Consider the following 22,132-nt stretch of genomic DNA (forward strand, 5'->3'; position numbering starts at 1 on the left):
TGTATCAGTGTGAGCGCACAGCAAAAGCAATGAGATGGCATGCAGAGCATTCCACAAATGGTGAGATTAGACATCCTTCAGATGCAAAGGCTTGGAAACATTTCCAGTCAACATATCCAGAATTTGCGGAAGAGAGAAGAAATGTTTATCTTGGATTATCTACTGATGGTTTCAGCCCATTTGGAAAGCATGGAAGGCAGTATTCTCTATGGCCAGTTATTGTGACACCGTACAACTTACGGCCGAGCTTGTGCATGCGACGAGAGTTTTTGTTTCTCTCAATTCCCGTCCCCGGGCCAGATCATCCTAAAAGATCACTAGATGTGTTTCTTCAACCACTAATATATGAGTTGCAACAACTATGGGCGCATGGTTTTGAGACATACGATGTTTCGCGCAAAGAAAACTTTCAGATGCGGGCAGTACTTATGTAGACAATAAGTGACTTTCCAGCATATGGTATGTTATCTGGATGGACAACACATGGGAAGCTATCATGTCCATATTGTCAAGATGACACAGATGCTTTCCAACTAAAGAACGGAAGGAAAACGTGTTGGTTTGACTGTCACAGATGATTTCTACCACCTGATCATCCATACCGCAGGAGTAAGACTTCGTTTACGAAGAACAAGCAGGTGTTTGATGGTCCACCTGAGGAAGTTAGTGGGAAAGATTTGTTGAAGCAGTTTAGGTATTTTGATGCAGAAAGGACGCCAGATGTAGGTGGACATGAAAACATTCGAGTCAATGCGGTTGGAGAGCTACATAACTGGCACAAAAAGAGTATTTTCTGGGATCTGCCATATTGGGAGAGTCATCTATTGCGGCATAATTTAGATGTCATGCATATTGAGAAGAACTTCTTCAATAATCTGATGAACACAGTCCTTAACATCCAAGGTAAAACGAAGGATAATTTGAAGTCAAGGTTGGATTTAGTCGATATTTGTGATCGTTCTGAACTTCACGTTGATGAGAACGGTACGGCCCCTTTTCCCATTTATCGGCTAGATGGTGCTAGAAAAGAAGAGTTCTTTGATTGGATTACAGATAAAGTGAAATTTCCTGACGGATATGCATCAAATTTGGGAAACTGCGTTGATAGAAGCGAAGGAAAGTTTACTGGCTTGAAGAGTCATGATTGTCATGTAATTATGCAGCGCCTCCTTCCGTTTGATTTTTCAGCATTATTGCCACGTAATGTTCATGAAGCAATTGCAGGTATATCATATTTTTACAATTTAATTTATTTTTATATTTAACAATTATGCTTATAAAAACTTAATACTTACAAAAATTATGTTTTTTATCTATGTAGGGATTAGTGTTTTCTTCCGCGACTTATGCAGCAGAGTAGTGACTGAAGAGGGTATTAATAATTTGAAGACAAACGCACCAGTCAGCATGTGCAACCTTGAGAAGATATTTCCTCCATCATTCTTTGATGTAATGGAACATCTTGCTATTCATCTCGCAAGAGAATTGGAACTTGGTGGTCCTGTGCAGTACAGATGGATGTATATTTTTGAGCGTTATATGCATCATCTGAAGAAGATGGTCAAAAATCAAAGCAGGGTGGAAGGATCTATAGTGGCACAGGTGATCAATGAAGAAACTGCAATCTTTGCTGAAAATTATTTTCCACCAGAAGTGCATACAAAACACCGAAGACCTGCTCGGCATGATGATAGAGGGGAGAGAGCAACATATCATGTTACTGTCCCAAGCATGTTCAAGGAAATAGGACGACTTAGTGGAAAATTCACGAAGCGAAGACTTACGGACACTGAGCATGCTCATTTGCAAACATATTTGCTCACCAACTGTGAAGATGTTCTACAATATGAGAGGTAAAAATATTTATTCATTTATTGTTAGATTAATATTCAATAATATTATTTCATATTGGTAATATTTTTGTATATAGTGTATATATGGCGGAGTTGCGAATGACTCACAGGCATGCAACAGAAGATGAGCTTCGACAACTTAGAGATAAAGGATTTGCTGCGTGGCTTCGTAGTTATGTGAGTCATATATCATATTACCCTATGCAAATGATTAGTTTAAATTTAATATATATAAACTAATTAATTTTGCAATCATATATGTTTTTAATTTATAGGTGAATGATGGTTTGGCAAGAGGTCTTGTGTTCGATGATTGGATACGCGAATTTGTGCAGGGACCAAACTATGTGGTCAAATCATATCCTAAATTTTGTACGCGAGGATATGCATTCACAAGGAAAGGTCATTCTAAGACAACATATGATGCTGGTGTTTCATCTTCTTCTGGTGACGATGTCTACTACGGCAACATAAAAGAAATATTGGAAATCCAATTTCCTGGAATGGTTGGATTGCGTTGTGTAGTATTCTATTGTGATTGGTATGACACCACCCCAGATAGAGGAGTGAAGATTGATGCGTTTGGTGTTACATCAGTTCATTCGCGGCAACTTCAATATTATGATCCCTTCATTCTTGGTTCGCAAGCTGATCAGGTATGTCAATCTATTCATAATTTTTTACCAATATAATTAATTAATGTTATATATTTTACTAATACTTTTATAATTGATATGTATAGGTGTGCTACATCAGTTACCCTCGGGTGACGTACAGAGACGATCCATGGGTTACTGTAACGCAAATCAACCCAAGAGGACGAGTGGATGGAACTTCTGATGATGATGAACCATTGCAACCAGAGTCTACCAGCAACGCCCAGGCAGTTGAAGATTTGGAAAATGTTCAACTCGTTGAGAATTTGACTGTGTTTGGACATGATGCTGTCGTACATTCAGAGCCGGAAGCCGAGGTTGGGGAGTTTGATGAAGATTCAGAAGATTCTGATTAGTTTTTTTTTTTTTTTTTATGGTCCGTCGGAAATCCCTCGCAATATACCGACGACATAGCGACGACAACGGGTTTCATTGAAAATTGGAAAGGTCGTCGGTATTTCGTCGGAAAATACCGACGACATTCCGACGAACTTGTCCAGTTTGTCGGAATGTCGTCGGTATTTTCCGACGAAATACCGACGACATGTTTTTCTATAAAGTTTCAATCATAAAAATCTATAAATTTAGATGCCAAAACTATGAAAATAACACATAATAAGTGTTTAGTATAGTATTAGATCGCAACCGTTCAAATATAACAACTCATTAAAATATTTATGTATGCATATCATTGTTTTCATAACATCTCATCTTAACATTATATACTTATACAATCATATTTATATAAGCTTACACTACAAAAAATGTTGTTGTGTAAAATCGTGTTATAAAATATTTTTATTGTTAAATCTTTATGCAAATACTATATATAATATCAAAGATTTGGATTTTGCATTTAGAAACTTGAAATCAACACCCTAAACACTAAGTCGTCGGAATTCCGTCGGAATATACCGACAGAATGTGTCTGTCGGAAAATACTGACGGACACATTCCGTCGGAATTTCAATTAGCCCGGGAGAACCAAACCGCTTGAAAATTTTCGCGAATCGGCATTTGGTATATTTTAATTATACCGACGGAATACCGACGAACCCGTGTCCGTCGGAATCCTCGGATATAAAAAAAACCCTTCTTCTTCCTTCTTCGTTATCTCCGCGGCCTCTCTCTCACAAAACGAAAAATCCGGCGATTTCTCCCCCTCTGCGGCCATTCCGGCCTTTCTCCACCTCTCTTCACCGGCGAATCCTCTCTTCACCCTCATATCTCTTCCCCAAACCCCAAATCATGTAAGAATCATCCCAAACCTTCTTTTTTATCAATTGTTTAGGGTTTTGGAAGTTGATCTCCGTATGCCGATCCCATGATTCTCGAGGAGCTACATGACAAAGATGAACGGATTGGGGCATTGGAGGAGCAGAACACCACTATCCTTTCCGAGAATGCCACTATCCGTTCGGAGAATGCCACTATCCTTGCTGAGTTGGCATCCCAGAAGAAGTTCAACACCGAGATTATGCAGAAGCTAGATCGTTTGATGTCTTCGAGTTCATCTTAGTTTATTTCGGCTTTTTAAAACTTTCGGAATGTTTTTTTTTATTTCGGTTTGTATGAATTTTAAACTTTATGAAAGTTTTTTTCCTATTTCGATTTTTATGAATTTAAATTTTATAATATTATTAGTTTTAAATTTCTGATTTTTTAAATTTATTAATATAAAAAAAATATATAAAAATGCAAAATTAATTTGAAAAAAAAATGTGTATATACCGACGGACAGTGGTCGTCGGAATATACCGACGGACATATATCCGTCGGAATTTACCGACGAACCTCGTTCGTCGGAATTTACCGACGGACAACGGTCGTCGGTATATTCCGACGACCACTGTCCGTCGGTAAATTCCGACGAACGAGGTTCGTCGGAATGCACCGAGGAACACTCTATGTCGGAAGCGTCCGAGGAACGTTCTCCGTCGGTACGTAGTTTTTCCGATGAACTCTTGTCTAGTGTATCCGCATCGTAATATCGTCGGAAGTTCGTCAGAATGACGTTTCTCGGTATTCGTCAGAAAGTCGTCGGAAGTTCTGACGAAATTCCGACGAATTTTTTTTTTCCGACGGACGGGTTCGTCAGAAATTCGTCGGAATCGGTCTATTCCGACGAATTTCCGACGATTTCGGCCATCAGAATCCCTCTGTTTTCTTGTAGTGACGAGACCAGAGTTCATCGGAAAAACTATATACCGACGGAGAACGTTCCTCGGACAATTCCGGCGGAGTGGATTCCTCGGTATATTCCGACGAATTATCGGCGTCGGAATATACCGACGGATATTGGTTCGTCGGTATATTCCGACGGATGTTGGTTCGTCGGTATATTCCGACGGATATTGGTTCGTCGGTATATTCCGACGGATGTTGGTTCGTCGGTATATTCTGAGGAACCGTTGTCCGTCGGTATATTCTGACGCCCAGAATTCTGCGGAATATACCAATTTTAAAAACGAATTAATTTTGTATTTTTATACATTTTTTTATATTAAAAATTAATTAATAAATTTTAAAAAATCAGAAATTTAAAACTAATAATATTATAGAATTTAAATTCATACGAACCGAAAGAGAAAAAAAACATTCAGAAAGTTTAAAATTCATACAAACCGAAATAGAGAAAAAACATTCAGAAAGTTTTAAAAAGCCGAAAAAAACTAAGAAGAACTCGAAGACATCAAACGATCTAGCTTCTGCATTATCTCGGTGTTGAACTTCTTCTGGGATGCCAACTCAGCAAGGATAGTGACATTCTTCGGACGGATAGTTGCATTCTTAGAAAGGATAGTGGTGTTCTGCTCCTCCAATGCCCCAATTCATATTTGTCATGTAGCTCCTCGAGAATCATGGGGTCGGCATATGGAGCTTGCGAAGAAGATGCCGGATACGAAGAAGCACGGCGGGCCAACCCAACTAAACGGCCTCCTTTCCTTTTAGGAACCGCCTACAAAAATATTCAAAGTTAGTAAATAGGGACAAGTTAGTAATCGACATTATAAAAAAAAAATATTAATAAAAAAATTACCTTTTCAACCATCTCATTTATTTGCAATAGAGACAAGTTGGTTGAAGCTCCCGTAGAATCGCCGTCATCAGAGAGAGGCTGAGATTGAGATACTATTTCAGCTTCCACCAAATCAACGGCACCTTTGATCACGGGGTCCTGAATTTGACCCGTCGTCTTGTTAGTGTGAGCCACCTTAATGAGTTGGAGACGATCAACGGGATTACCGTCATTTGCTTCGATCTAAAAAAACCGCCATTATTAGCCAAAGAATATATAAAATATTTATTTAAAAAATATAAAGATAAATAATAATAATAAAACTTACAAGTTCATCCTCCTTAGTAGACATAGAGCAAGCGCCGAGGTTGTGCACATACATACATTTCCCGCCACGATCGCTCTTCCGGTTCTTGGAGTTCCTAGAAGACGTCTCTGCAGTTTCTTCTTTCTCCCAATGAGCTATCAACTGCTCCCACACCGTCCCGTTGATGAACCGTGGCCTCTTGTTCTTCTGCCAAACTGTCTTCCACGCGTTTATCTGCTTCGTATAAGAGTCCATGGCCTTTTCGTTGAATTTCTTACGGACTGTTTCCGTGAGATCGGAGTGCCAGTTGAACTCTTGCTACAAAACAAACATAATTTAATAAGTAAATATATTTAAAAAAATGTAAAAACTTTTAAAAAAATGAAGAGTTACTATACCGCAAACTGACGAAACCACAACTCTCGTTCGTCGGAAGGGATCACATTCCACTTTGAATATCCAAAACGGAGCATGGAGTACATCATCTGGTTGATGCTCCTGCTAATGCCATTTTTCGACTTGGTGAACCTTTAAAAAAAATACAAGTTAGCAAAATAATTAAAGGAAAAAAACATAATGGTACAAATAAAAAAAATACTAACCAAGTGCTATGTCCTCGTCGTGGGTTGGGCTGGAGAACTGGAAGATGCTCTCGACCTGGTTGTTGAACCAATAGTTCAACTGGCATGACCCCCGGATCCTGTTGGGCAGCAGCGCGAGGGGCAGCGGGAGCTGGAGCGGGAATATATGCGGGAACCGAGTTTTGTTCATGAGACGATCCCGATGCACCGGAACTGCTCACCAAACTACGTCGGGGCTGCGGGGCGGGGTTCATCCTCGGCCCTAAAAAAAAAATTAATACATCAAAAATCTTTTCAAATCATTTCTATTTTTAATGTTTTCATTTATATATTTACAAAAGGTTTTATAAATGTTTTAAAAAAAACTATTAAACCTTTTATTATACATAGTTTATTACTAGAAACTTATAAAAAATAATATAAAAATTTTAAATTTTTTTACTAAACATGATTTATATATATATATATATATATGTATACACAATTATAAAAAATTTATAAATGTGGAAAACTGTTGTTAAATTTTTTTAAATTTTTTTAAAAAACGTTTTATTATACATAGTTTATTAGTGGAAACTTATAAAAAATTATAAAAAAATTTAAAATTTTTATTATACATGATTTATATATATATATATACAAAATTATAAAAAATTTATAAATATAGAAAAATATTGTTAAATATTTTTTTAAAAAAATAAAAAATGTTTTGTTATATATATTTCATTGCTGGAAACTTGAAAAACGTTTTTAAAAATCAAAAAACGTTTTAAAAATAGTAAAACGTTTTGAATTTTAACAAAAAAAAAAAATTCCAAAAAAAACTAAAACAACAATCCAAACAACAATCCTAACTTATATATCCTAAACTATCCATTCAATCCTAAAATTTTCAATCAAACAACCTAAAATCCGAGATCTAACTTCCAAAACCCTAAACAATTGACATAAAACAAGGTTTGAGATGATTCTTACATGATTTGGGGTTTGGAGAAGAGATATGAGGGTGAGAAGAGGATTCGCCGGTGAAGGGAGGTCGAGAAGGGCTGGAATCGCCGGAGAGATAGAGAAATCGCCGGAGAGAGAGGATGTTTGAGAGAGAGGCAGAAATAACGAAGAAGGAAGAAGAAGGGTTATTATATCTGAAGATTCCGACGGACACGGGTTCGTCAGTATTCCGTCGGTATAATTAAAATATACCAAATGGCGATTCGCGAAAACTTTCACGCGGTTTGGTTCTCCCGGGCAAATTGGATTTCCGACGGAATGTGTCCGTCCGTATATTCCGACGGAATGTGTCCGTCAGTATAATCCGACGAAATGTGTCCGTCAGTATAATCCGACGGAATTCCGACGACTTAGTGTTTAGGGTGTTGATTACAAGTTTCTAAATGCAAAATCCATATCTTATCCATATCTTTGATAAGATATATGGTATTTGCATAAAGATTTAACAATAAAAATGTTTTTATAACACGATTTTACACAACAACATTTTTTGTAATGTAAGATTATATGAATATGATTGTATAAGTATATGAGTGTTAAGATGAGATGTTATGAAAACAATGATATGCATACATAAATATTTTAATGAGTTGTTATATTTGAACGGTTGCGATCTAATACTATACTAAACACTTATTATGTGTTATTTTCATAGTTTTGGCATCTAAATTTATAGATTTTTATGATTGAAATTTTTAGAAACACATGTCGTCGGTATATACCGACGAATTACCGACGACCTTTCCAAACTTCAACGAAACCGTTGGTCGTCGCTATGTCGTCGGTATATTGGGAGGAATTTCCGACGGACCAATAAAAAAAAAAAAAAAAACTAATCATAATCTTCTGAATCTTCATCAAACTCCCTAACCTCGGCTTCTGGCTCCGAATGTACAACAGCATCATGTCCAAACACAGTCAAATTCTCAACAAGTTGAACATTTTCCAAATCTTCAACTGCCTGGACGTTGCTGGTGGACTCTGGTTGCAATGGTTCATCATCATCAGAAGTTCCATCCACTCGTCCTCTTGGGTTGATTTACGTTACAGTAACCCATGGATCGTCTCTGTACGTCACCCGAGGGTAACTGATGTAGCACACCTATACATATCAATAATACCAGTATTAGTAAAATATATAACATTAATTAATTATATTGGTAAAAAAATATGAATAGATTGACATACATGATCAGCTTGCGAACCAAGAATGAAGGGATCATAATATTGAAGTTTCCACCGCGAATGAACTGATGTAACACCAAACGCATCAATCTTCACTCCTCTATCTGGGGTGGTGTCATATCAATCACAATAGAATACTACACAACGCAATCCAACCATTCCAGGAATTTGGATTTCCAATATTTCTTTTATGTTGCCGTAGTAGACATCGTCACCGGAAGAAGATGAAACACCAGCATCATATGTTGTCTTAGAATGACATTTCCTTGTGAATGCATATCCTCATGTACAAAATTTAGGATATGATTTGACCACATAGTTTGGTTCCTGCACAAATTCGCGTATCCAATCATTGAACACAAGACCTCTGGCCAAACCATCATTCACCTATAAATTAAAAACATATATGATTGAAAAGTTAATTAGTTTATATTAAATTTAAACTAATCATTTACATAGGGTAATATGATATATGACTCACATAACTACGAAACCACGCAGCAAATCCTTTATCTCTAAGTTGTCGAAGCTCATCTTCTGTTGCATGCATGTGAGTCATACGCAACTCCACCATATATACACTATATACAAAAATATTATCAATATGAAATAAATTTATTGAATATTAATCTAACAATAAATGAATAAATATTTTTACCTCTCATATTGTAGAACATCTTCACAGTTGATGAGCAAATATGTTTGCAAATGAGCGTGCTCAGTCTCCGTAAGTCTCCGCTTCGTGAATTTTCCACTAAGTCGTCCTATTTCCTTGAACATGCTTGGGACAGTAACATGATATGTTGCTCTCTCCCCTCTATCATCATGCCGAGCAGGTTTTCGGTGTTTTGTATGCACTTCTGGTGGAAAATAATTTTCAGCAAAGATTGAAGTTTCTTCATTGATCACCTGTGCCACTATAGATCCTTCCACTCTGCTTTGAGTTTTGACCATCTTCTTCAGATGATGCATATAACGCTCAAAAATATACATCCATTTGTACTGCACAGGACCACCAAGTTCCAATTCTCTTGCGAGATGAATAGCAAGATGTTCCATTACATCAAAGAATGATGGAGGAAATATCTTCTCAAGGTTGCACATGCTGACTGGTGCGTTTGTCTTCAAATTATTAATACCCTCTTCAGTCACTACTCTGCTGCATAAGTCGCGGAAGAAAACACTAATCCCTACATAGATAAAAGACATAATTTTCGTAAGTATTAAGTTTTTATAAGCATAATTGTTAAATATAAAAATAAATTAAATTGTAAAAATATAAGATACTTGCAATTGCTTCATGAACATTACGTGGCAATAATGCTGAAAAAGCAAACGGAAGGAGGCGCTGCATAATTACATGACAATCATGACTCTTCATGTCAGTAAACTTTCCATCGCTTCTATCAGCGCAGTTCCCCAAATTTGATGCATATCCGTCAGGAAATTTCACTTTATCTGTAATCCAATCAAAGAACTCTTCTTTTCTAGTACCATCCAGCCGATAAATGGGAAAAGGGGCCGTACCGTTCTCATCAACGTGAAGTTCAGAACGATCACAAATATCGACTAAATCCAACCTTGACTTCAAATTATCCTTCGTTTTACCTTGGATGTTAAGGATTGTGTTCATCAGATTGTCGAAGAAGTTCTTCTCAATATGCATGACATCTAAATTATGCCGCAATAGATGACTCTCCTAATATGGCAGATCCCAGAAAATACTCTTTTTGTGCCAGTTATGCAGCTCTCCAACCGCACTGACTCGAATGTTTTCATGTCCACCTACATCTGGCGTCCTTTCTGCATCAAAATACCTAAACTGCTTCAACAAATCTTTCCCACTAACTTCCTCAGGTGGACCATCAAACACCTGCTTGTTCTTCGTAAACGAAGTCTTACTCCTGCGGTATGGATGATCAAGTGGTAGAAATCGTCTGTGACAGTCAAACCAACACGTTTTCCTTCCGTTCTTTAGTTGGAAAGCATCTGTGTCATCTTGACAATATGGGCATGATAGCCTCCCATGTGTTGTCCATCCAGATAACATACCATATGCTGGAAAGTCACTTATTGTCCACATAAGTACTGTCCGCATCTGAAAGTTTTCTTTGCACGAAACATCGTATGTCTCAAAACCATGCGCCCATAGTTGTTGCAACTCTTATATCAGTGGTTGAAGAAACACATCTAGTGATCTTTTAGAATGATCTGGCCCGGGGACGAGAATTGAGAGAAACAAAAACTCTCGTCGCATGCACAAGCTCGGCCGTAAGTTGTACGGTGTCACAATAACTGGCCATAGAGAATTTTGTCTTCCATGCTTTCCAAATGGGCTGAAACCATCAGTAGATAATCCAAGATAAACATTTCTTCTCTCTTCCACAAATTCTGGATATGTTGACTGGAAATCTTTCCAAGCCTTCGCATCTGAAGGATGTCTAATCTCACCATTTGTGGAATGATATGCATGCCATCTCATTGCTTTTGCTGTGCGCTCACACTGATACAACCTCTTCAATCTTTCCGTCAAAGGCAAATACCACATTCTTTTGAATGGGATCGGAACTCTTCCCCTCGTCTCCTGATAACGAGGTTTCCCACAAAATTTGCATACATTCCGTATCTCATCCGCTCTCTAGTAGATCATGCAGTTGTCAATACATACATCTATCACTTCGTACGGTAGTTGAAGACCGGCAACAAGTTTCTGAGCCTCGTAGTATGAACCCGGTGCAAGGTTATCCTCAGGTAGAATACCTTTGACAAAATCAGTAATCGCATTCATACATTCTTCAGCCAAATTATAGTCTGTCTTAATACCCATTAATCTAGTTGCAGATGGTAAGACTGAATGACCATCTCTACAATTTTGATACAAAGGTTGTTTTCCTGCATCCAACATGTCAAAAAATCTCCTAGATTCGGGATTTGGTTCTTTCCCTCTATAATGATCATGTACCATCTGCTCAGTACCTACACCATAATCTATATCCGTTCTAGATTCTTCTAACCTAATATCAGGCTGAAGTTCACTAACAGGCTGAGGTTCGCTAGTACTACCATATTCATAACCAGTTTCCCCATGAAGGTACCAAACTTTATAATTACGTGAAAACCTTTTCATATACAAATAAGTCCAAACATCAAATTCTTTTATAACCTTATTATTATTGCAAGTAGAGCAGAGACATCTTAACATACCACTTTTTGCATCTGGTTGCTGTCAAACAAGCCTCATGAATTCTCCAATCCCTTGAACGTATTCTTCCGTAGGCAAATTGGTGTTCGGATCAAAACGAGGCTTATCCATCCCCGAACGATAATAAACTTCTGAAGACATGATTTTCACGGAATTGTTATGACTAAAGAGAATGAAGAGAGAATGAAGTGTGAATGAGTTGAATGAGGAGGGGCTGTATTTATAAGAAATTGCTTACGGCCCTCCGACGATTTTCCGACGAAATTCCGACGGATGTAAAGAAGTTCGTCGGGATTCCGTCGGTATTTTCCAATCTCAAATGGCTATACAATGGTCATATATATTTGTCGGCAACGGTCACATGGTTCGTCGGAAATTCGTCAGAAAATTCCGACGGAATACCGACGACTGTACTGTTAATCGGAATGTCGTCGGAAGTTCGTCGGTATATTCCGACGAATTTTCGAAGACGACAACGGTTACATTTTTTATCGGAATGTCGTCGAAAAGTCGTCGGAAAATTCCGACGACCCATGTTTCGTCGGAATTCCGTCGGAAATGGCCGACGGAATTCCGGCGACTTCAAATTTTTGGTTTTCGTCGGAAACTGGTCGGTAATCCGTCACAAACGTCCGACGACATTGATGTCCGTCGGAATCTCCGTCGGAATTTGGCGTGTTTTCTTGTAGTGCCTCCGTGCTCTTGTTTTGCTCACCTTCTTTTTCTTTGAGATTATATGTTATTTGTTATAGATCAGGCATATTAGTTCCATGTTGTGTAGTTGTTTCTTACGGCGTTGTATGTTATTTCAGTCAATATTTGTCGTTTTTTTCTTTCGATTTTGGCTAAGGTTAGAAACTACATCTCATTGGGTTGGGTCAGAGTTTAGTTGTCATTGATGTTGTTTTCCTTGTTGTTGGTTTGCCATCGATAGTCTCTGCTCGTCTTGGTTCTCAAGATCTGGTTTTTGGTGATCTGACTTCTATGTTCTTTTTTCATAACTCGAGGATGGATCCACGGTTCGTTGATTTCATTTTGTCTCTTTTTATCTCTTTGTTCTCTCATCTCGTTGCACCTTTCATATATGATCACGTCTCTAGTGGCTCTCAATTTCGCCATATTTGCTACTCTAGGTTTGGATAATGTTTTTCTCTGTGTATGCTTGGTGCGCTTGAAAGGTTGTTTATGGTCTCAAGCTTAAGCTTTGGTTTCTCGGTGTGGTTGGCTTCCATTCTCCCACACTCGGGTTTGTTTATATTCTTCTCATGCATCCCTTGGTGTAGGTGTGCGGAGCTACTCTTTTGGAGCTTTGGTTTCTTCTATTCAGAGTTTTGTGGTTCTTCGCTGTCATGGGCGCCTTATATGTACTTGTTTAGTTTGTGAGGTGCTTCTTATCTATTAACTGGTGCTTGTGCTTTAGACATGCGTCTTTTTGTTTTGTGGTGATTTTGTTATTCCGATGATTATTCTTTCTCTGACCCGCTTTTTTGGTTTTTTGCTCTGGTGCTTGATCGCGATCCTTTGTGTTCTGGGGATTACTTTATCTCATATTTTATCTTTTTACCTTTTTCTGACATCTGCTTGTTCTAACCAAGATATTCTATGGTAAGATGAGATAGATTAGTCTTCTTTGTTGGTCTTTTTTCATCTCCAAACTTTTATTGAGTAAGTATTACTATGATATTTTTCTTTTTTCTTTATGATTGTGGAAGTTTTATGTTTAGATTATGTATTACATTCTAATTTATTTTTATTAGTTTGGTCATTTTATATTTTTAATAGTTAAATAAATATATAATTTGTAAATTAAATAATAGAAAATGGTAAAAAATAGTGAAATAACAAAAATTATGTTAATTTTAGTTATGAATAAATTAAATATATAAAATTTATTTCTATTAGTTTATTTATTTATTTATTCATATTGAATTTTAGTAAACAATAAAATAGATTATCAAACTTCAGACGATAATAGTTAGTGCGAAAATGATTAGATATTGCATAATTAGAAAGGATTTGACCAAATTACACTAATCTAAAAGAATAAGGACCTAAAATGTAAAAAAAAAATACATGGATGACACGTGTCGCAAAAACCTCGTGCCACTTGTCAGAAGAAGAGAAAAAACCAACTTTATATATATATATATATATATATATATATATATATATATAGATGTTGGGAGCTCTATTATCTAATCTATCAAAATAAAAGTACAAAAATAAAATACCCCTTAATTTTTTAACTTATTTGCAATGGCATACCACTAAAAAAATATTAATTAATTTATCTTTTAGGATTTTTTTTATCTTTTCCTCTTTAATTAATGAATTTCCAAAATCAAATTTCTAAATAAAAAGTTATGGCAACAATAATTAATAAAACTAGATTTTATTATTCTGTCTTTTCCTATTTTATTAGATATATGTGTGTTTGGAAATAAATACATTTTGTAATTAAATATATACATTCTATGGTAATTATTTTACTAATTCCATATATACATAATAAATGGTATATACAACAATTTTATTATACATTATCATAAAATTTTGATCCATAAAAATTAGTATATACAGTAATTTTATTTTACATTATCATAAAATTTTGATCCATAAAAAAATAAAAAAATTATTTGTGTGAATATACAAAAATAAAATACCCCTTAGTTTTTTAACTTATTTACAATGACATACCACTAAAAACATTAATTAACCTATCTTTTAGGATTCTTTGTTTTTTCCTCTTTAATTAATGAATTTCCAAAATCAAATTTCTAAATAAAAAGTTATGGCAACAATAATTTATAAAACTAGATTTTATCATTCAGTCTTTTCCTATTTTATTAGATTTATGTGTGTTTGGAAATAAATACATTTTGTAATTAAATATATACATTCTATGGTAATTATTTTAATAATTCCATATACACATAATAAATGGTATATACAATAATTTTACTATACATTATCATAAAATTTTGATCCATTAAAATTAGTATATACAACAATTTTATTTTACATTATCAAAAAAATTTTGATCCATAAGAAATAAAATAAGAAATAAAAATCTATTATAATAGAAGTACAAAAATAAAACAACCCTTAGTTTTTTAACTTATTTACAATTGCATGCCACTAAAAATATTAATTAACCTATCATTTACGATTCTTTGTCTTTTCCTCTTTAATTAATGAATTTCCAAAATCAAATTTCTAAATAAAAAGTTATGGCAACAATAATTAATACAACTTTTATTATTCTGTCTTTTCCTATTTTATCAGATATATGTGTGTTTGGAAACAAATACAATTTGTAATTAAATATATACATTCTATGGTAATTATTATACTAATTTGATCCATATATACATAATAAATGGTATATACAACAATTTTATTATACATTATCATAAAATTTTGATCCATAAAAATTAGTATATACAGCAATTTTATTTTACATTATCATAAAATTTTGATCCATAAAAAATAAAAAATATATTTGTGTGAATATGCATGTCATATTCTAAAAATATTAATGATCTAGTTGATGGTTTACAAGATAAAATAAAATTACTCAATATAAAATATAAAATTATTTTGTTTTGTCATATTAAATAATTATTTAAGTGGGTAAATTTTAAAATATATATTATCACTAATACAAGTAGATATTTATTTATAAAAAATAAAAATAAACATCCGCGCGGGTGCGCGGATCAAGCACCCGTAGATTTAATTATATTTGCAGTTTTCCATTTTCCTTTTTGAAAATGTGTTCTATGAAAAATATTATGCTTGTATATGTGTGTGAGAGAATTTGTAAAAGTGAATCTTGTCAGCATCTTGTCAAATTAAGATTAATTTTCTTATTTATAATCGTGGGTCGTGAATTGATTAGTTGTTTTTATAATAATCGATGGTAATATGGATATCGAAACTTTAAACTATTCAATTTAACTTGCACCAACCATAAAATTTTACTTTGAGATAAAATGTATAATTAAGACCCAAGAATGAGTCTAGTCGTACAGTGTTCTTGATGTACCACTTAACCTCACTAATGAACTACTATGAAAGAAGCTAACACTAATGAATACACCTGCAGGTTATTTCGATTAAATTTAATTAAGCTCAAGCATTATGCTAATGTATAAATTATAAAAAATTCAAGGAATCAGAATCTCATGATGCATTATTGACTGACATATTTACACTATTAATTAGTGAGTGTGTAAACAATATAAAACGGTTATATGTCCATATGTTTTCTTGGACATATATGTAATTAATGAGCAATATGCACAAATCTGATATAGTAAACATAACAATAAAACTATAACCATGAACACATATAATAAGTTAATAATCCTGCAATGGTGATCATTAAAAATAATTCGTCATCCTCTATTGTTTTCCTCACCCTACGAGAATCCGTAACAGTGAAGTCTTCTGTTAATTTCTGAAAATTGATGAACTGAACTCTCTTTAACTCTCTCTCTAGAAAAATATAAGTAGAGTAAGAATTTTCTCTCGCTAAAAGCATTAACGGACCTTTCGATAATCATAAATGCATTGTACCCTCTCTATGCATTTCGCAATAACTGCGTTCCCTTCTGCCACATCCTCACGTCACCTCTTTCTCCTCTTCCTCCTCTCCTTGGTTCCTTCTTCAGCAAATTCTCCACTTGTTTATTGAAAAATAATTCTCAATTTGTTTCTTTAATTACAAAAATTCTCCCATGATTTACCTTTCTGAATCATAACATCTTGCTGGTTTTAAGAGAACCGTTTGACAACCACCGGTTATGTCTTGGCTGGGATATAAAGAGGTGCCCTTTTGATTTTCTCATATCTCCAAGTCCGTCTGTTTTTCTCCACAAGAATATAATTAAAAACTAGAACAGGCTCCGCAGCTAGGGTTTCACTGTGTGTCCAAAGGTAAGAGTGTCTCTCTCTAGATATATAACTAATACTTGTATACATCCATGTGAATTTTTCTTCGAGGAATGTAATCTATATTGCATTTTGTTCACACTAACCGGGTTTGTTTTTAGATATTTTCAAGATCTGCATTTTTCTTGTATTTTGAGAAAAACTAATGACAGTTTTTTTTTTGTGATGGTCTAAAAACATATGGGTTACTTTGTTGTGTAGAAAAGACCATTGACTTAAAGTCAACTCATATGTTACACATTATTTCCCGATTATTTAATTTTTGTTTTTCTCAATTTACCTTTTACCAATTAGTTTTTTTTTTCACTGAAAACGTTTTTTGTTACGCTATGACCAAGATCAACTGAAATAAATTCCACTAAAAAGACGTTTTGTCTTGCCTCGGTAGCCTGTGAATTTCTCCATCTCGTTAGCTTTAATGTAGACAACGAAAAGAAGAGAGAGACAAAATATCATTAATTTCGATCCAAACCAACAATTGGATAAAAAGAGAGCTGGATGTACGGTTTCAATTTTTTATTTCCTTATAACTGAGTTTTGCTCGACCAAATAACATCGATTTTGGATTCACTCACCCTAAAACAGTAAGTTAAATCATCTAAGTTTGTGTCTTTTATGTAAGCTAATTGATAATTAGGGTTTCCTGGATCACAAATTCTTCATCCCTTCTTGACAAAAAAAGAAGAACTCGACATCAGTTTGTTCATAAGTTTTGTCCACGATCTGCATTTTCTTGTAGATCTGATTATATTTGTGATTGTAACATCCAAAGATTAATTACATCCAAAATTAGGATTGTCTGTTTAGTGTATGTGTATCTATAACGTATGTTCTTGAATTTTCTTTAAAACTGTATATCCGTAATCCTTATAGTGTTTTACTTCAATTTCTCTCAATTTTCTTATCTTAACAAACATTATACTTAAATATTCATCCGAATATTCGTGTCCCATTTTTAAGTTGAACTTCCCGATGAATTGTTTTTTTATATGCAACAAAGTTACGCCATGTAGTGGGTGCATTTATATCCATACCCTTTTTGATAAGATGATATATCATTTGCTTATCTAAACGTATAGATGTGAATAAAATAGATAAGGCCAATAGTTTGCTTTTCGGTTACTTATGAAATGTGAAAAAGACAATATAAATATACACATTGAAGGTATGTATAGTTTCATAATATCTAAAGGATTACTTTCCATAATAACAAGATACATCTTTCGTTACTTTGATCCTCGTAAATATAGACATGACCATTTAGTCTTTGATTTTGGACAGTGGGAGATACTTGGAGTAGAAAAATATATATAAATCAACGAAACTGATTTGGATAATCATCTTGTAGAATTATAAGGAAATCAAAAGCGCAAGAAAACTCCAAAACCGATATAGGGATCAATACTCATCATGTATCAGCCAAACATGTTCGAGGCTCATCAACATATGTTCGATATGACCCCAAAAGAGTCCGACACCGACTTGGGTCTTACGGGGAGCCGGGAAGACGATTTCGAGACCAAGTCTGGCGCTGAAGTCACCATGGAGAATCTTTTAGAAGAAGAGCTTCAAGATCCTAATCAGCGCCCCAACAAAAAGAAGCGTTACCACCGTCACACGCAACGCCAGATTCAAGAGCTTGAATCGTAAGTAAAATCTCCCACTTGAAAATGTTTTTGATGTTTTGGTATTTAAGGTTTATGTTTTGTATGTTTGGTTTGGATTTGTATAAGGTTCTTTAAGGAGTGTCCTCATCCTGACGATAAGCAAAGAAAGGAGCTGAGCCGAGAGCTAAATTTAGAACCTCTTCAAATCAAGTTTTGGTTCCAAAACAAGCGCACCCAAATGAAGGTATATACTTTGGCTAATTTTGATTATTGTCTCATTATGCTCATTTAATTTTCCTAAATTGAAGCCTTCTTTAAACAAATGTATAGTTAATTAATTTCATAGTGTAAGTGCAAAACTAAGGATTTTTTTTTTTTGTTGAGGTATAATTATCTTTTTGATCTGCTTTATACTCTCGATGATATCAAACCTAAAGAAGAGAAAGTTGATCTTTATAGGCACACCATGAGAGGCACGATAACTCGATTCTGAAAGCAGATAACGACAAGCTCAGAGCAGAGAACAATAGGTACAAGGATGCACTAAGCAACGCAACATGCCCAAACTGTGGTGGTCCTGCTGCTATAGGAGAAATGTCATTCGATGAACAGCATCTAAGGATTGAAAACGCACGTCTACGTGAAGAAATCGATAGAATCTCCTCCATGGCTGCTAAATACGTAGGGAAACCATTGTCGTCTCATTCCACTCAGCTCACTTCTTCACACTACATTCCCTCGCGCTCGCTTGATCTTGAAGCTGTTAACTTTGGCACTAATCACCAGACAAGTTTCGTAGGAGAAATGCATGGGACAAGCGACATTATGAGGTCGGTTTCTATCCCTTGCGAGGCTGATAAGCCTATAATTGTTGAGTTAGCCGTTGCAGCCATGGAAGAGCTTGTGACAATGGCTCAAACTAGTGATCTCTTATGGGTTTTAAATGATAATTTGGGTGAGATTCTCAATGAAGAAGAGTATTTTAGAATGTTCCCTAGATGTATTGGACCGAAGCCTATTGGTTTTAGATCAGAAGCTTCAAGAGAGTCTACAGTCGTTATCATGAATCATATCAATCTCGTTGAGATATTAATGGACGTGGTATCAATCTTGTTCCCATTAACTCTTTTATCCTCTCAAACTTCAACATAGCTTCACGTTTTAGTTGACACTTTTGTTCCTTTTTTTTTGGGTATAGAATCAATGGTTTAGTGTGTTTTGTGGGATTGTATCGAGAGCGTTGACGCTAGAAGTTCTATCAACTGGAATCGCAGGGAACTACAATGGGGCACTACAAGTGGTATGAGAACATCCATTTAGTTACTTGCTTAACAAGCTATTACTCAGAAACATGTTTTAATCATTAACTTCTCGTGTATTTGATATTTTTCTGATATGTGAAGATGACAGCTGAGTTCCAAGTCCCTTCACCGCTTGTCCCGACACGTGAGAACTACTTTTTGAGGTACTGTAAGCAGCATGGAGACAATACTTGGGCGGTTGTTGATGTCTCTTTAGACAACCTACGACCGAGTCCGATCACTAGAAGTAGAAGAAGACCCTCTGGTTGTCTGATTCAAGAATTGCAAAATGGCTACTCTAAGGTAAATTTTTAAAAATGGTTAAATATTTATCAAAAGTATGAGGTGTTTTTTTTTATTGGCATTTGTTGAAGGTGACATGGGTAGAGCATATGGAGGTGGATGATAGATCAGTTCACACCATGTATAAACCATTGGTTAATACCGGTTTAGCTTTTGGTGCGAAACGTTGGGTGGCTACACTTGACCGGCAATGCGAGCGGCTAGCTAGCTCCATGGCCAGCAACATTCCAACCGGTGATCTTTCCGGTACATTATTATTATACGTACACATCAAATCAGTTTAGGGCCATTCTAATCAAAATTTAAATTTCGGGGTAAAAATAGAGAAAATAGTATTTACTGATTAGGTCCCTTTTTGTGGTAATTATGTATAGTGATAACGAGTCCTGAGGGGAGGAAGAGCATGTTGAAACTAGCAGAGAGGATGGCGAGGAGCTTCTGTAGCGGAGTAGGCGCGTCGACTGCACACGCATGGACGACATTAGCCACCACAGGATCCGACGATGTTCGAGTCATGACCCGGAAGAGCATGGATGATCCAGGGAGACCTCCGGGTATCGTCTTGAGCGCGGCTACATCGTTTTGGATCCCAGTGGCACCTAAACGAGTGTTTGATTTTCTCAAAGACGAAAACTCTAGAAGCGAAGTAAAGAAAACAAAACCTTTTTCTTTACGTTCTTGTCTTCTTGATGGAAAGATCTTAATGATTGTGTTTGGTTCTGTAGTGGGACATACTTTCAAACGGAGGCTTGGTTCAAGAAATGGCTCATATAGCAAATGGTCGTGATCCTGGGAACTGTGTCTCCTTGCTACGAGTCAATGTAAGAAACGTTAGTGCTTTGTTGTGTTTGAACAAACGTCTTGATTTTCGTTTTGTTTTAAAAAAAGAAACAGGGCACGAACTCAGGACAGGGCAACATGTTGATATTACAAGAAAGTTGTACGGACGTGTCAGGATCGTATGTGATATACGCACCAGTCGATGTAGCAGCTATGGACGTTGTCCTGAGCGGTGGGGATCCAGATTACGTGGCTTTGTTACCATCCGGGTTTGCTATATTGCCTGATGGTGGAGAAGGAGGAGACGCTAGTGCCGGAGCTGAAGGAGGAGGAAATAATCTTGAAGTGGTTAATTCCGGTTCGCTACTAACCGTGGCGTTTCAGATAATTGTTGACTCTGTTCCAACCGCTAAACTCTCTCTAGGGTCAGTGACTACAGTCAATAGTCTGATCAAATGCACCGCCGAGAGGATCAAAGGTGCGCTGGCATGCGACGGAGCTTGATCGGAGTTTTTCAAGTAAACAGTTTTCTCTGCAAGTTTATTATTTGGATAATCTTGTATTCTTGATCTATTACACAAGATTAATTTATGTTTTGGCATGTGTATATGCAGAAGTAAAAGGGAGGTTTATGAGTTTTTTCATGGCAATATTGCTTCATGTTTTAATAGTCTTGTGAGATCCTCCAAAGGAAGTCAAGAAGAAAGAAGGAAACGGTTTGTTGTGGTTCCGGCGGTTTAATGTTTTGCGTTTTCTCTGTTATTATTTTATCATTCACTAGCGAGAGCGAATGCACAGGGAAGAAGCTTACAGACCTCTGTTCCTTTTACCATTTCTTCCACTTAGCCCCATGGAACAATATGCTACTACTGAAATCTTAGATGTTAGTGTTTTGCTACTCTTTATATTATTAAGCCACTCTTGTAGTACTGATATTTTTTTTTATAACGTCTGATTTTCATTAATGAAATGATGAGTTTACATAATCTTCATGAAGAAGATTAGTTATAAAACATGGAACATAATAATGAAATCGGTAAGTAGCGCCATTGAGGTGTTGATGAGTTGCCAACTTTTTTTTTTTTTTTTTTTTTTTTTTTTTGAACAAATGAGTTTGCCAACTTATCTGCTACTTTATTTGCTTCTCTTTCAATCCATTGATACCTAACTCCTTCAAATCTTCTTTCCCACCACTTGATATCTCTTATCCAATTGTATAGACCAAAGTGTTTACATTGATAGTTGAGAAGTTGTATGGCTTTTTGACTATCTCCTTCAATAATGACACGTCTATATCCTTTGCTCCAACAGTATTGCAACGACATAAGGATTGCCTGTAGTTCCCTTTCTAAAGCAGTGCTCACTCTCTTCCCT

The 22,132-nt window shown here is 35.7% G+C and overlaps 1 protein-coding gene across 5 annotated transcripts; it reads left to right on the forward strand.

The window, feature by feature from the left end:
* The first annotated feature begins 16,241 nt into the window (after positions 1-16,241).
* On the forward strand, positions 16,242-21,748 carry LOC111202195 (homeobox-leucine zipper protein MERISTEM L1). 5 transcript variants are annotated; one of them, XM_022694645.2, is made up of 11 exons: positions 16,242-16,752; positions 18,116-18,413; positions 18,501-18,618; positions 18,834-19,475; positions 19,573-19,674; positions 19,778-19,978; positions 20,050-20,212; positions 20,353-20,624; positions 20,704-20,799; positions 20,867-21,276; positions 21,373-21,748. In XM_022694645.2, the coding sequence occupies exons 2-10, from the start codon at positions 18,178-18,180 to the stop codon at positions 21,260-21,262; spliced, it is 2,226 nt and encodes a 741-aa protein (XP_022550366.1). In that variant the 5' UTR covers positions 16,242-16,752; positions 18,116-18,177; the 3' UTR covers positions 21,263-21,276; positions 21,373-21,748. The 5 variants fall into 5 exon arrangements, with proteins under 5 accessions (XP_022550366.1, XP_022550362.1, XP_022550365.1 ...); XM_022694641.2 differs by having other exon boundaries at positions 16,388-16,752; positions 20,050-20,224; XM_022694644.2 differs by having other exon boundaries at positions 16,398-16,752; positions 20,050-20,224; positions 20,873-21,276.
* Positions 21,749-22,132: the final 384 nt, after the last annotated feature.

This window comes from Brassica napus, chromosome C1, assembly GCF_020379485.1.
Source record: "Brassica napus cultivar Da-Ae chromosome C1, Da-Ae, whole genome shotgun sequence".
Classification (NCBI taxonomy): domain Eukaryota; kingdom Viridiplantae; phylum Streptophyta; class Magnoliopsida; order Brassicales; family Brassicaceae; genus Brassica; species Brassica napus.